Source organism: Ctenopharyngodon idella, chromosome 21, assembly GCF_019924925.1.
Source record: "Ctenopharyngodon idella isolate HZGC_01 chromosome 21, HZGC01, whole genome shotgun sequence".
Taxonomy (NCBI): Eukaryota; Metazoa; Chordata; class Actinopteri; order Cypriniformes; family Xenocyprididae; genus Ctenopharyngodon; species Ctenopharyngodon idella.
The window spans coordinates 30,126,424-30,141,642 of NC_067240.1; the positions used below are offsets into that span (position 1 = coordinate 30,126,424).

The window sequence follows — 15,219 nt, forward strand, 5'->3', positions numbered from 1 at the left end:
TGCGCAATACCGGCAAGATCTGGATGGTGATTGGCTGCCGGGGCTCCATCGAGGCTGGACGAACGGGCTGACATCAACTGTTTCTGAGCACTTTTCTGCATTTATTCATCACAAACGGCTCATTAATTTTCATGCAGAATGAACTCTGTTACAGTTTTTCTCAATCGATTTGACAAATTTCTCCAAACTTCTCAAAGCAGTTAACTCAGTGATCTGAACACTTTGTGATTGTCCTAAACAGATGTACGTTTTCATTCATTTCACACAAATTGCAAATCATGTGAACCATTTTCTCAAAACACTACACACAAAGTTCTCAAATGTTTTCATAATAGTTCATATATTCAAAACTTTAATAAATCAGAAAAAAACATTTTTTTATTGGCTTTACACGAACGTACCATTTGTCCAAACACAATAAACAAAACTCTGGAATTTGTCATATTATCAAATGCACTTGATATGTTTTCAATGAGCCTCAAAATGATAACTGCTTGGTTAATAATACACACAACACAGCAAATGTTTACACATTTATCACAATTTCATTATGTAACAGGGAAAGTATGAAATGGATATTAGAGCAAGAAAAGAAGAATATGCAAGAGAAGGAGAAAATAAAGAGGTGTAAGTGTAAATGTGGTGGTGTGAGTAGAGGAAGGGTGTGATGAGAAGGAAAGGAAGAGTGGAACAGATAAAGGAAGGTCATATGAGGAGAGAGGAGGATGTAAATAGGAGGAGAAGAGCTGAGTGTAGTGGAAAGAGAAAAATTCAAATGAAAATACTTTGGCATAATTTTATGTTTGAATATACATAAACAAACTTTATAAATATCAGTTGTTTTAAAGCAGTTGAGATCATTGAAAACCTTTGCACAGCAATTTGAATTTAAGAGAAATTTAAGAAAAAAAAAATGAAATGTTATGTAACAACTGAAACTTGTTTAAACACATTGTTCATGACTCAATATGCATTTCATCAGTTTTGAAAAGATTTGTAAAAAATACCTTTTTTGAAGCTTTATTTGTCAATGACCCATATAACAAAACCTGTTGGAAAAACATTACAATAAACGTGTATTTTCGTTAGTGTATTTGTACATCTACAGCTGAAAATGTTCTAAATCAATAGACAATACGCCTGTAGTTTTGATGTTAGTATTTAATAAATGCATTACTAGAAAAAATGCAGTGCTTTATTTTGCAGTAAAGTTGAACTGTTTGACTAAGGTATGAGTGTGTTTAGATCACTGTTAACTGTTTTGAGAGCAGTTACATACATTACTTTGGAGAAATGTGTCAAATCGATTGAGAAAAACTGTAATCCAAGCACTGCTCTGTTGAGATGTCCATTCTGCCTGTTCATCTGTGTTGATGTCCTTCAGGCACATATAAGTGTATGTCTCCTCAGTACCACGAAAGTGCTGTTTGCATTTTCCCCGTGATGCATTTAGAGCTGCAGTTTGACTACAAACACGTGAGAAATATCACTGTAACAATATTTAACATGTAAGAACACGGAGCGCGCGTGAGAGCTGTGGAGCGACGCGATGAGTTTAACAACACTCGTCACGTGGATAGATCATATACGGACTGAAGTAAGCGTTTCAAGTTTTTATAGACATATATAATCTATTCCTCTAAACATGAACCAGCACCGTGTACGCGCACATATTTCATCACGTCTTCTTCAAATAAAATATATGTGCAAATAAGGACACTGATTCATCCTTACGTCTGATCATAATAGCGACATGATGAATTATTCTAATAATCAGAAGACCGAAAATTCAAAGAACAACGGACAAAAAAGTAACTATGGCTTTATTGTTTCTGTGTTAATCTGACGCGTGTCGTCTCTTCAGAGACCAGTGCTCGTGTACGTGATGAACATATTAGACATTTTAAATGTTCTTCCGTGTTTGTCCTTCGTTTGTTATCATAGGATTATATTTTTAAAACACATCAACACGCAAGCCCTCAAACACACACACACACACACACACACACACACACAACATAGTCTTACACGCTAGTGAGATCAATTCATAACGCATTTACAAAAACCTGTTTTGACAACCAGGAATCATTTTACAGCTCAATGTATATTACAGTATACAACATAAATAGAGCAGACATATGTTAAATATTTCATTACACTTCTTACAGTAGATGAAAACATGAACTTGGAATTGCAATACAATACCTTGGCCAAATTGCATTGCAGTACTGGCAATGACCATATTTGCCATAACAGTTTCTCATCAGTCTTCTGACAAGACTTTCTCTCCCTCACCTAGGCAGTTCTGCAAAAGTGATAAAAATGTACTTTGCTCCAAATCAGTTTGAGAGTTTTGAGTTTGAGGGTGTACAACATGTGCTGCAGTATTTACTGGACATAGAACAGTGAAAGTTCTCTCATCTAAAGGACTGCTGGTGTACTGTAATTATACAGTATGTGTAAAAACCCTGTAGATGAGCCTGTAGACCAACTTCCCTCATGGTCATTCCTACACAAGAACATGGTCAACTATAGTGTTTTGTATTTCATCAGGAACAAATGTCCTTTGACCCCGTCCCCTTCATTTTTCTTTTCCTCTCCACTTCCTCTCCTCCTCCTCCTCTTCCTCTTTGTCTCCCACCACTAGGATTAATTTTCCAATCACATTATCACATGTGGCCCTATTTATATTATCCTGAGATTCTGATTGGTGTGTCATCAGTTTTGCTACTTTATGTTTACACATGGATAAATGTGTGCTATCTGAGTTCACAGAGTTCACTCTTGAGATTTTTACATTAAGTGTTTTCTGAATGAGAACATGGTTAACCCTGTGCGAAATGAGAGCATTTTTGTGCTTTGCAGAAAACACTGAGGAAGTTGGAATGTGTGGGAAAACAGATGAAATGTGTTAAACATTTTAGTTTACAGTTATAGTGTGTTAGCAATTGAGAAAAACTGTATATTTCGTACAGTTGGTTTGATCACATCATTAGAAAGAAGTGTGAACAGTTTTGTGGCTGGCTTGGGAACGACTGGATGGGCGGCTGGCTTGAGAACATCTGGATGGGCGGCTGACTTGAGAACATCTGGATGGGTGGCTGGCTTGAGAACATCTGGATGGGTGGCTGGCTTGGGAACGACTGGAGGGTCGGCTGGCTTAGGAACGACTGGATGGACGGCTGGCTTGGGAACGACTGGATGGACGGCTGGCTTGGGAACGACTGGATGGGCGGCTGGCTTGAGAACATCTGGATGGGTGGCTGGCTTGGGAACGGCTGGATAGGCGGCTGGCTTGATGACGTCTGGAGGGTCAGCTGACTTGAGAACGTCTGGATGGATGGCTGGCTTGGGAACGACTGGATGGGCGGCTGGCTTGGGAACATCTGGATGGATGGCTGGCTTGCTTGAGAACGTCTGGATGGACAGCTGGCTTGGGAACGTCTGGAGGGTTGGCTGGCTTGATGATGTCTGGAGGGTTGGCTGGCTTGAGAACGTCTGGATGGATGGCTTGAGAACGTCTGGATGGATGGCTGGCTTGGGAACGACTTGATGGGCGGCTGGCTTGGGAACGTCTGGATGGATGGCTGGCTTGCTTGAGAACATCTGGATGGACAGCTGGCTTGAGAACGTCTGGATGGACGGCTGGCTTGAGAACGTCTGGATGGGTGGCTGGCTTGGGAACATCTGGATGGACGGCTGGCTTGAGAACGTCTGGAGGGTCAGCTGACTTGATGATGTCTGGAGGGTCGGCTGGCTTGATGACGTCTGGAGGGTCTGTTGGCTTGAGAACGTCTGGATGGACGGCTGGCTTGGAAACGACTGGAGGGTCGGCTGGCTTGGGAACGACTGGATGGGCGGCTGGCTTGAGAACATCTGGATGGGCGGCTGACTTGAGAACATCTAGATGGGTGGCTGGCTTGAGAACATCTGGATGGGTGGCTGGCTTGGGAACGACTGGAGGGTCGGCTGGCTTAGGAACGACTGGATGGACGGCTGGCTTGGGAACGACTGGATGGACAGCTGGCTTGAGAACGTCTGGAGGGTCGGCTGGCTTGAGAACGTCTGGATGGGTGGCTGGCTTGGGAACATCTGGATGGACGGCTGGCTTGAGAACGTCTGGAGGGTCGGCTGACTTGATGATGTCTGGAGGGTCGGCTGGCTTGATGACGTCTGGAGGGTCGGTTGGCTTGAGAACGTCTGGATGGACAGCTGGCTTGGAAACGACTGGAGGGTCGGCTGGCTTGGGAACGACTGGATGGGCGGCTGGCTTGAGAACATCTGGATGGGCGGCTGACTTGAGAACATCTGGATGGGTGGCTGGCTTGAGAACATCTGGATGGGTGGCTGGCTTGGAAACGACTGGATGGGCGGCTGGCTTGGAAACGACTGGAGGGTCGGCTGGCTTAGGAACGTCTGGATGGACGGCTGGCTTGGGAACAACTGGATGGGCGGTTGGCTTGAGAACATCTGGATGGGTGGCTGGCTTGGGAACGACTGGATAGGCGGCTGGCTTGATGATGTCTGGAGGGTCGGCTGGCTTGAGAACGTCTGGATGGATGGCTGGCTCTGGAACGACTGGATGGGCGGCTGGCTTGGGAACGACTGGATGGGCGGCTGGCTTGGGAACATCTGGATGGATGGCTGGCTTGCTTGAGAACGTCTGGATGGACAGCTGGCTTGGGAACGACAGGATGGGTGGCTGGCTTGGGAACGTCTGGATGGATGGCTGGCTTGAGAACGTCTGGATGGACGGCTGGCTTGAGAACGTCTGGATGGGTGGCTGGCTTGGGAACATCTGGATGGACGGCTGGCTTGAGAACGTCTGGAGGGTCGGTTGGCTTGAGAACGTCTGGATGGATGGCTTGAGAACGTCTGGATGGATGGCTGGCTTGGGAACGACTGGATGGGTGGCTGGCTTGGGAACATCTGGATGGATGGCTGGCTTGCTTGAGAACGTCTGGATGGACAGCTGGCTTGGGAACGACTGGATGGATGGCTGGCTTGGGAACGACCGGATGGGCGGCTGGCTTGGGAACGTCCATGCTATATCATGTGAGGATGTTGCAGGTGGCGGATCATTTATAGCCTTTTCTCACAGCAGCTGGAATTAACCTTGTCATTTTGATGGCGGATTGTATGGTATGACAAATGGACAATTTGGAGATTAGACTGTACAGAAAATGAAATGTACAGGTATCGCTAATACACACTATACATGTAGTCATGCAATGCTGATGTTGTTAACATTAACAATTTGAGAACGAAGTATAACAATAATAATTTGCACAGTTTGATGTGATATGAGCTAAGTGCTCGTTAGATTTAATCACCATTGGCAGTGCGGTTTATTTTAATGCTTTTTTTTCTCAGTTGGTCAGAACAAAAGTGGGAGATTTGTTACTTAATTGTTCAGATGACATTCTCTGGTGAAAATTCTTATTTTGGTCATACTTCCAAGCAATTGCAGTTGCTGCAATTGAAGGTTTCAAACAGAGATGGCGACAAAGAGGTAAAACTTACAGACTGCAGTTTTAAGAACATTAATGACTTCTGCATACCTTATGTTGGTTGTGTTCTGTAATACTCTAGCGGGTTATCGCTGCTCTCTCTGCTCTTATCCATGCTAGGCTGCAGGGATGGGCAGGGTGTTCTTGCCCAGAACACAACCATACCGCCAATCCAAACTGTATGCTAATTGTCAATCATACTTGATGTGGTCCTGACAGAACTAAAATTATTTATTAATGTTATTATTGGCCAGCGTCACGTATGCGTCATGCTGCTCACGTGTACAGCGTCGGCCAGTACTGAGCTGGTGTTTGGACGTAGAACGCATAAGCCTGCACTGCATTCACTACATCAACTGCGTAGGAGACTGACTTGGGAGAGAAGAAATTGTTGAATAAAGTTGTTATTTTTGTTTGTTTTTGCGCACAAAAGTATTCTCGTCGCTTCATAACATTAAGGTTGAACCACTGCAGTCATGTTGACTATTTTAACAATGTCTTTAGTACCTTTCTGGGCCTTAAAAGTGGTTGTTAAATTGCTGTCTATGGAGGGACAGTAAGCTCTCATATTTCATCAAAAATATCTTAATTTGTGTTTCGAAGATGAACGAAGGTCTTACAGGTTTGGAACGACATGGAGTAATGACAGAATTTTCATTTTTGGGTGAAATAACCCTTTAAAATGGCCGACTCCCTGATCAGTGCCCTGACTAGTGAACTAGGGATCTGATTGAGATGCACTCTAGGGCTTTAGGAGGACATATCATAAAAATCTGACTTTTTCCGTGTTGAAGTGTTATAATCGGGTCCCCGGTGCATCTACCAACCCAGAAAACCAGAAAAAGGACAACCCAGTAAGCCTTTCTCTATAAGCATGTGAAAAAATGAGCCACTCAGATTTCACTTCCCTAGTGACTAGTGACATAGAAAGGGGATCCGCCCCTTAATCTGCATATTTCCACCCATGGTGCTGCCATTTTGTTTTCGCAAGAAACAACGGGGTACCAGTTCTAACGCCATGGCAAAAATTTGAGCAAAGCATGCTAACTGTTCTGTCATTGGCTGCACAGACGAGCACTGAACACTATTTAGAGCCTCAGAGGAGAAAAAAGAGCAGTGTATTTATTTTATTTTCAGTGGAAGTTACCCAGGGCTGCTTTAGAGAAGAGGAAGAGTTGTTGTAGTAGAGTGTTGTTGTCATGCCGTCATTTTACGCTGGACTGCTTCACAAACGAGGGTCAATTCAATACTGGATTTGCACAAAAGATTAACATGACGGCACATGCTAGTGGATGAGTTGAATCAACTCCACAGCAACTACATAAATTTATCCACTAACCATTCAGAAACGTCTAAAAGTTGTAACTTCTTCCTGAGTCTCTCCATCAGTGTCGACTCCGGTTTGAACAATGTAAGGCTGAACACCGTTACTGACAATCCTCATTTTGTCTGTGTGAGATTCTCCAGCTTTGTTGTTGTTGAGCTGTTAAAGCTCCACCCTCTTCTGGAAAGGGGGCGGGAGCAGCAGCTCATTTGCATTTAAAGGGACACACACAAAAATGGTGTGTTTTTGCTCACACCCAAATAGGGGCAAATTTGACAAGCTATAATAAATGATCTGTGGGGTATTTTGAGCTGAAACTTCACAGACACATTCTGGGGACACCAGAGACTTATATTACATCTTGTGAAAGGGGCTTTAAATACTCTTTAAATACTCAAAGGCTAACACAACACAGGCGCAAGCAATCAGGGAGTAATGAGAATATTTTGATGTAGTGAAGGTGAAGCAATTTTTTTTTTAGAAACTATTTTTATTTTATTTTATGTTTGAACTATTTAATATTTAATTTAATTTTAAGATCCTTTAATTTTTATGCATTTTTTATCCATTATTATGCCACGTCTCACCCTCGTTGCAGTTCCCAGGCTCTCGGATCCTACTGGTGACACAAGCTCACTGTGTTCATGACGAAAGCCAATCCTGCAGGAGGATGAAGGTGTGTCGTGAGACGGGGATCGGCGCGAGAGGCAAACACTGATCATCTGAAAGACTGTCTGATTCCACACCTTATTCCTCTTTACAGCTCATCAGGTTTCACACATTATTGTGTCTACCTATAGATATTTACGTTGCACTGTTCTGTATGACTTGCTGTACATTTTATAGCAAAAAAAAAAAAAAAAAAAACATGCTCCAGAACTTTGCCTCAAGAAAAAGGCCTGCGCTGGAATTGTGCTGGTTAATGGAGAATTATTAGTTGCAAAGGAAAAGATTTGCCAGTCAAGTAATAGGCAACCATTCATTTAGACCCACACCTCGCTTACTGTGTCAGTAGGCTGTGTGAAGGAGAGAAGAGCGGCTTGAGTAAGCCGGGCACTAAATCTCCGCTCGGCCATCTGCTTTGACAGCTCGGTGACATTGGATTGAGTAGCAAATCCATGACAGCTGCGTCACTGTCCAGCCTGTCCTTCTCTGCAACAAATCTCTGTCTTTCATATTCCTCTGTGTTTTTAGTCATTCACTCTTGCTGTTCACCAACAAATGTGGAAAAAAAGTCTCAACACCATGATATCACTGTTATGTGATAAATCTGTATTTCAACATGCAGCAAGTGCATTTGATAGGTGTGTCTGGAAACTTTGATTTTTGAACGCGTCGAATAAGCGTTCGATCACGTGATCTGCCGTCTCTGGAGCTCTGGATGGAGAAGGAGAGCCGTTCAAGGTTAAACAGGCGGAGGCGGAGTACGAGTGTCACGTGATTCCTTTGGGAACCGGTGAATGGCTGTCGGAGCAAAAGATAGACTGATTGGAGTACGATATCACTTCATCCACGCACAAAAAAAAGAAGAAGAAGAAAAAAAAAAAGAAATATCAGATGTAAATCAACAATAAGCACACCGTATCATTTCATGACAAAGAAAATCATAACTAAAAATGTGATTTAATGGCCGCAGTAGATTCGGTGGCACAGGAATGGGAGTATTTTTGTAAAAGTGGCTTGGCAGCTCCTGATGATAAAAATAGGAGCAGCCTGATTGAAATCTGTATAAATTCACACATGACGTTACAGGAATCATCCAGCAGCAGCAGCAGCATCTCCTCATGCATGTGCAGCCCTATAGGTGCATCATCATCATCCTCCTCCTCCTCCTCCTCCTCCGCGCGCTGAGGGAGGAGACAGAGGTGAGCCACAGTCAGACCTGTCTGTCGTTCATTCTCTCTTCCTCTCGGGCCTGTGGAGCAGCAGCAGCATCTCTCCTCTAATCTCTCTCTCCATGCAGCAGCGCGTCGGGAGCAACTCTCTCAATGACTGAGACATGCTCGCCTTCGCTTTAGTTGCTGGATCTGTCTGGGTTGTACTAGGTGAGTTTTCCCTCTTGCTTATTTATTCTGCAGGTGAACGCGTTCGCGTGGAGTATCGCAAGCGGAATATCGTACGATCATGTTGCGGCAGTCGTGGCTGAAGGAGTTGGACATTATCAAGCCTCAGTAATTCAAATCATTTAGTGTCTCGAAGCTTCAAGGGCCTCTGCAGCATCGCACAGGCGCTCAAATCGCTATTCTATTAACATTCCTGCCGAGCTGCGTGAAATGACCGCGTACACGCTGCAGCACGCAAGTTGCTGATCGTGATGTTTTCTGTTATGCGGCATAAAACGCTGAAGATCTTGTGCGACGCGTTAATATGTGAGAATACTTTATGCAGTGATGCAGTGACATGTAGACTCGGGAGACACATATGGTCGCACATATCTGTTATGTTCGTGTACGGGCCGCATTTTATAGGACGTCTTTTCAAGCGGCTAGTTTGCCGGTGTCGTGCTTCATTTTATCACGCAGAGACCAGTGACGTCACGGCGAGAGCGCGCCACCTGATTGGCGGGAGCTGTCCAGCGAAGAGGTGCTGAAACGTCAGTGCGCTTCACTCCACCCAGCTGACCGACTCTGAGCTGTTACTACGAGTTCTGCGGTCAGGATTCTGTAGAAACATCTTTTCGTCATGATGACACATGTATGCGCTATCTTACTTGATCAGCTTCAAGTATCTTTGTGAGCAGAATCTATTACGACACGAGCTACTGTACCTTCTCACAATAATTTCTCGATTTTTTGAGTTTCAGTTCAAAATTCACTGCAGGGTGATCTTACTCAAACGCTTCAGGCAGCCAGATTTGGATTTTAAAGGGATCTCATTCTTTACAGTGTGGCCTTCACGTCATGCATCTTTCATAGCCATGTGTTAACGAATAGTGCCCGGACACCGTCTAACCCGAGCCTCCCAACTGCCATGTGCTGCTTATGAATTATGCACGAGAGACTGAGGTGAACCTAATCTTTTACCCCGTCCTCCATAATTTAAAGATTTAGGCTTACACACACTTTCTGTATTCTCGATTGATCATAACAGGCACTTAATGAATGGTGCACTAGTCAACTTTGGCTGAATTTAAAGGGAATTTAGTGTACAGGACAAGCAAACTTGCTACAAGTCATTATTATATCACAAGATGTGTTCAAAGAAATGAAAATGAGGTATTCAGTATTAAAAAGGTGAGCTGACTTCATGGCCAGTCTTGGGAATCACACAGTTGCTCAACGCAGGCCTTACCCACAGCTTCTGCTTCCCGGCGGCTGCAGATCTCTGCCCATTTATTAAAACACCACAGAAATGCTGAGCTCCTCTCTTGGCATCGGTCACGTGTGTCTGCTGGTTTTCACCACAACAGATCTCGCAAGTGTCTCACTGGGTTTTGCGGTGTGCTGAATGAGGAAGGCTGATTTTATGATTGTGAGAACGATTCAGATGTCGCTTACGGAACAGAATAATGTGCTGAGTAAATACAGGCGTCTGCAGCACATGCCCGCTGGGTTAGTTGGTTAGATCATGTGTGACGCTGAACCGCTGCTCGTGTGTTGGTCATCATCTGCACCTTTACAACCTGGTGGATACACGCTACATGTTCCTGTGCATTTCTCAAGTCACTAGCGCTTGAAGGGTTTTGTGTGTTTGTTGACTCGCTTCATTGAAAAGCTTCAGTTGGTTCAACTAAACTGCCAATGTTTAAAGACATTCATTTCAGAAGGAAATGTTTTAATTTTGAGTTTTTACCTCCAAAATTGTAAACAAGCTGTAAAAAACACAATCGAGTCTTTGTTCAGATCAATTCAGTTCAGGTTTGTTCTCATCCGTCGTTACAGTCAAACCTATAATGCAGTATTACTGAATATTAAAGTGTGCTGTGATTCACAATGTCCTTCATCTGGCTTTGTTCAAGTAGAAAAATAAATATAACCCAATCAAGCTGAGGTTACAGCAAAGAACATCTTTTCACAGGTCAGGTAACAACTGCGCTCTGTCACATTGTTTTACAGTCGTTTCATCATCTAGATGTGATCCTCTGCGTTTGCTCTGTAGGTGCTCGTGATCTTTGAGTGGGAATCCTGCTTTATAATGCGTTATTTATGTGTCAGTCAGTGTGTTTGTGAGCTGTAAGCTAAGCCTGCATATCATGTAGTCAAGGGTAGATGGAGGGAGGGAGGGAGACGTGTCTGCTGAGGGTGGTGTGATACGGTGGCTGCAGAGGTTCAGAGCGGAATAATGCTTTCCCTGCCTCTGTGTGTGTGTGTGTGTGTGTGTGTGTCTCTGTGAGAGATGATCACAGCTCGACTAATAGCAACCTACACACACACACACACAAGTCAAGTCAGCTTTATTTCTATGGAGATTTATAGAGTACAGATTGTTTCAGATTCAGTGATGAAAACAGAGTTCAGTTCGACTGTACAGCAGCTCTAAAATAAAATATGTGTGTGTTTCAGGTAAACCCTACGACGTTATGCAGACAAAATGTCCCCACAAAGATAGCAATATCCGAAATCCTCGTCCTTGCGAGGACATTTTTGATCCCCACGAGGAAACAAGCTTATAAATCACACTAAGTGATGTTTTTTGAAAATGTAAACATGTAGAAAGAGTTCTGTGATGGACAGGGTTAGTGCAGGGGAGAGAATAAACAGTTTGTACAGTATAAATCGCGATGTCTATGGAGAGTCCCTATACAACATGAAAACGAACTAATGAAACCTTATTGTAAAGTGTTAACTGCAGAATTGGTTGCGTTGAGTGTAAAGTGGGTTCATCCTCACTGCCGCTGTTTGTGTGTTTCATGAGTCCTTCATGTCGGGTTTCTCTGACCTTGTGCAGTTTTGTTCACAGTTTTTGAGGATGAGTTTATGTCGCACAATCTGTCCATGTCGACTTCTGACTAATATGACCAGAGTTTGATTGGACACACACCCTTTGACTTGAGCAAAGAAGGAAAGCTTTTTCTCGTCCCTTAAAGACAGTTAAAGAAATAGCTCTTTGAGGTAACAGATGCAGATTAGCTCTTTTAACAGTTCAGAAGACGTGACCTACATGAGCGGAAACGACTTCAGTAACTTCAGGCCAGGGAAAAGTGGACAGACTTTAAATAGCCAATGGAAAGCAAGGGTTACTCTCGTCCATCTGTTTTGTGGACTAATAGGCTGTAATCTCCTGTGATAGTGATGCATTCGTGGGGGTGTGGGAGGAGGCGGAGCCTTACTCTTCAGACTTCGCCCTCAGGATGGACAGCAGCCAATCATCACCCTTCAGAAGCTATAAAGGCTTTGAATGGCCAGACTCGTGAACACACATGGAGAAGGTTGTCTAGTAATGAGAGTACAGAAACTGATCTGTGATCAGTGTTTCATGAAATAATCCAGTTTTAGAAAGCAGAGGGAGACTCCAGTCAGGTGATATTGTGGATGACATTTTTACACTCTAAGTCAATTTACAACCCAATCACTTTTACAAATAATTCAGTTAATCATCCTGTTTATTGTAATTATTCTGGCAGCCTGGATGTTTCAGCTCCAGTGTGAAAGATTCATTGCAGTGTTTCTTGAATCCTCTCACTGCGACTGGTTTAGAAGAACACTTTAACAAAGATTACTTAAACTCTAAAAGAAAATACTTAAGTGTGAAATGAATGTAAAGTTTTTGGACACTTTATTCCATGTTAGTTGCTAGTAAATTAAAATGCGTTTATGTTAAGGTACATGTTTATATGTAATTTCATATTGACGTGTTGTGTTTGAAATAAGTTTTCTACAGAATGTACTTAAACTAAAATATACTTTAATGTAATTTCTACTGAAACGTGTGTCATGCATTTAAACATATTTTTAATTACACATTAGTAAAAATAATGTTGCAATTTAGAACATTTAAAATATGTAATTTTTAGATGTAATATTGAATAACACTACAGTTAAAATTATAATCAAGTGCTTCACGTGTTTTAGTTTGTTAGTCAACATGTCAAAATAAGTGAACTTCTATAAAACACAACAAAAGATATTAAAACATAATCCCACTGTATATGAAGTGTCTTTATCTACTGTTCTAACATTTAAATGAATCATTTGATACGATGCACTTGTGTACATACATGTTTATAGATTGTACTAATAGTTAAAAATACCTGCGTTTTAATTTCAGTAATTCCATGTAATTGCACTGTAATTACACCCTAAACCAACCCATACAGCTAACCTGTCCTAATCTCACCCGTATCCCCCTCAATAACAGCACAAGCGTCTTTTAATGTAAGTACAGTTAAAGACGCCTAATATAAAGTGGGACCAAAAATTCTAATTTGACATAAAAGTGAACTTTTTAAAAGTCCACTATTGTGGTGAGAAACATAATGGACTCTAAAGACGAGAGGAAGAGCTCCAGTGCTTCATCTTTGACTCTCATAAGGTTGATGGTGTTTCCGCAGATGTTCAGCCTTACGTTATTATCAGCAGCTTAGAGACGGAGTAAGTAATGCCCGCTTAACGGCCGCTCTCGACCAGTGCTGCGGCCAGTTACATAAACAGAGCTGCTGAGTTAAGACTGTCTTTAGAACTAGACTGATCAACTAACAGTGAGTTAGGACTAATCAGTCTTTTTGCATTCAGATCATACCAGTCTACTTTTCGGCTCTGTTTAATGTGTTAGACGACACTACACCGGTTCTGTATTCTGGTCAGAGTGACGTGGACTGATGTCATGTACAGACTTTATAACCAGATCATCGGATTGGAAATGTCATGAAACCATATGTTTTCAAAAGTATGCATCTTTGAATGTGTATGAACTATTGATCTTTTAGTAGTGTTTGATAATGAATAATGTTCGGTCAGAATAAGAATATATTATATTTCATATCCTGCACACGGTCTATATTTAGTGGCGATAATCCCTTGATAATCTACGGCGTATAAATGAAATCTTGTGCATCAGGAACGCCTGGAAAATGATGCATAGTTGCATCAGATTATGTCCGGGAATATCCGTCATTTCCCAAGAGACTTTAGTCTGAGGATGAGTGACGATGAAGATGTCTGCGGGTCGCGAGCATCTGCAGTTTTGTAGATTATTTGTAAGTAAATGTAAGATGTGTAGTCTGACAAAATAACTGCAGTATTACAGTGGTTCGTTTCTTATACGGAGTTATAAGAAACTCTTATAGTGCATAGACAAAATGCAAGCTGTCAAATGCAGTCTGGAGAGGAAGTAAACAGACTTCACAAACAATCAATACTTACAGAAGAGAATTCAGCAGTTTTGTTTCCATAAACAACCGTAAGATCAATATGCATTAGTCCCGGTTATCTGCAAATAACAGTCTTGATAGTTTCACTCTTTCTCTTCTGCTGTGTAAACATCAGGTACAGATGAGTTTTCAGATGAAGTCTGTTCCAGTTTCTCAGTGATGCTCAATTTCTCCTAAGATGAGAAATTAATTCTGTGATGATGAAGGAGGCGAGAGAAATGAACTTACAGTTCGACCATTACTGAAAAGTAAAACAGTTCAGTGGTACTACAAATGGGTAATTTGATCAAATATTAAGGTAACCGGTACAGACAAACTAAAGCACATGTGAAGCACTTGATCATGACTGTAACTGTTATTCAATGTTACATTTACACTTAATATATTTTAAATGTTCTAAATTATAACTTCATCATTGTAACTGTGTAATAACAAATATGTTTCAATACATGACTTACAAGTTTCAAAAGAAATGACATTAGTATATTTCAGTTTGACGCCACACTTTAATCATATTTCAAAGACAATAGAAGTAATTGTGAAATTAAATATAAAAGATGTATTTGGGTCAAAAATCACTCAGGTAGCTGCATTTAATATAAATTTAAACTATAATACACTTTCATTTAACTGTACAAAATATGCATTTAATGGTCTGAAAACATTACGTAGAGTTTGTCCATAAGGATATTCTTTTAAAATGTTATTACTGTAGTAAGTATGGTAAACAGCAGCTCTGGATCGACACTCATTGAGTTCTGTGACACTAAAAGCACATGCAGATCTGTTCATGTGTTATTGTGAGCGAGAACAACATCATGTCACACATCAGTCAGTTTGTCTTGTAGTTAGCTGTCTGTGTAAACTGACCAGGACGAGAGACAGTGAACTTTAAACTACATCTGATGCGTCAATATCCGGCGTCCGCTGCTGGACGGGGCTGACGCTGCTGCTCCACACCGGTGAGTTATGACTGACGTGACGCTCTCATACGTTCATATGTCTAATGACGCTTATCGCATTCATTTTGCAAAACAGATTATCAACTCGCTCACAGGGCAAACAGCTGAAGAAAT

The 15,219-nt window shown here is 42.0% G+C and overlaps 2 protein-coding genes across 4 annotated transcripts in view; one reads left to right on the top strand and one right to left on the bottom strand.

Annotated features, from left to right (window-relative positions):
• acsl6 (acyl-CoA synthetase long chain family member 6) overlaps window positions 1-15,219 on the top strand; it is an 87,246-nt gene that overhangs the window by 41,999 nt on the left and 30,028 nt on the right. Inside the window, exon 1 of one of the 3 annotated variants that reach the window (XM_051878162.1) lies at window positions 7,992-8,879. The exons of 1 other annotated variant lie outside the window; for it this stretch is intronic. In XM_051878162.1, coding sequence (XP_051734122.1) covers window positions 8,834-8,879 — 46 coding nt within the window. In that variant the 5' untranslated portion in view covers window positions 7,992-8,833. Of the gene's footprint in view, window positions 1-7,991; window positions 8,880-14,733; window positions 15,106-15,219 lie in introns of those variants that run through there. One more of the 3 variants, XM_051878164.1, reaches the window with a different exon arrangement.
• On the bottom strand, window positions 3,902-6,588 carry LOC127503932 (paternally-expressed gene 3 protein-like). The gene has a single exon (XM_051878166.1). The coding sequence runs from the start codon at window positions 4,927-4,929 to the stop codon at window positions 3,904-3,906; it is 1,026 nt and encodes a 341-aa protein (XP_051734126.1). The 5' UTR covers window positions 4,930-6,588; the 3' UTR covers window positions 3,902-3,903.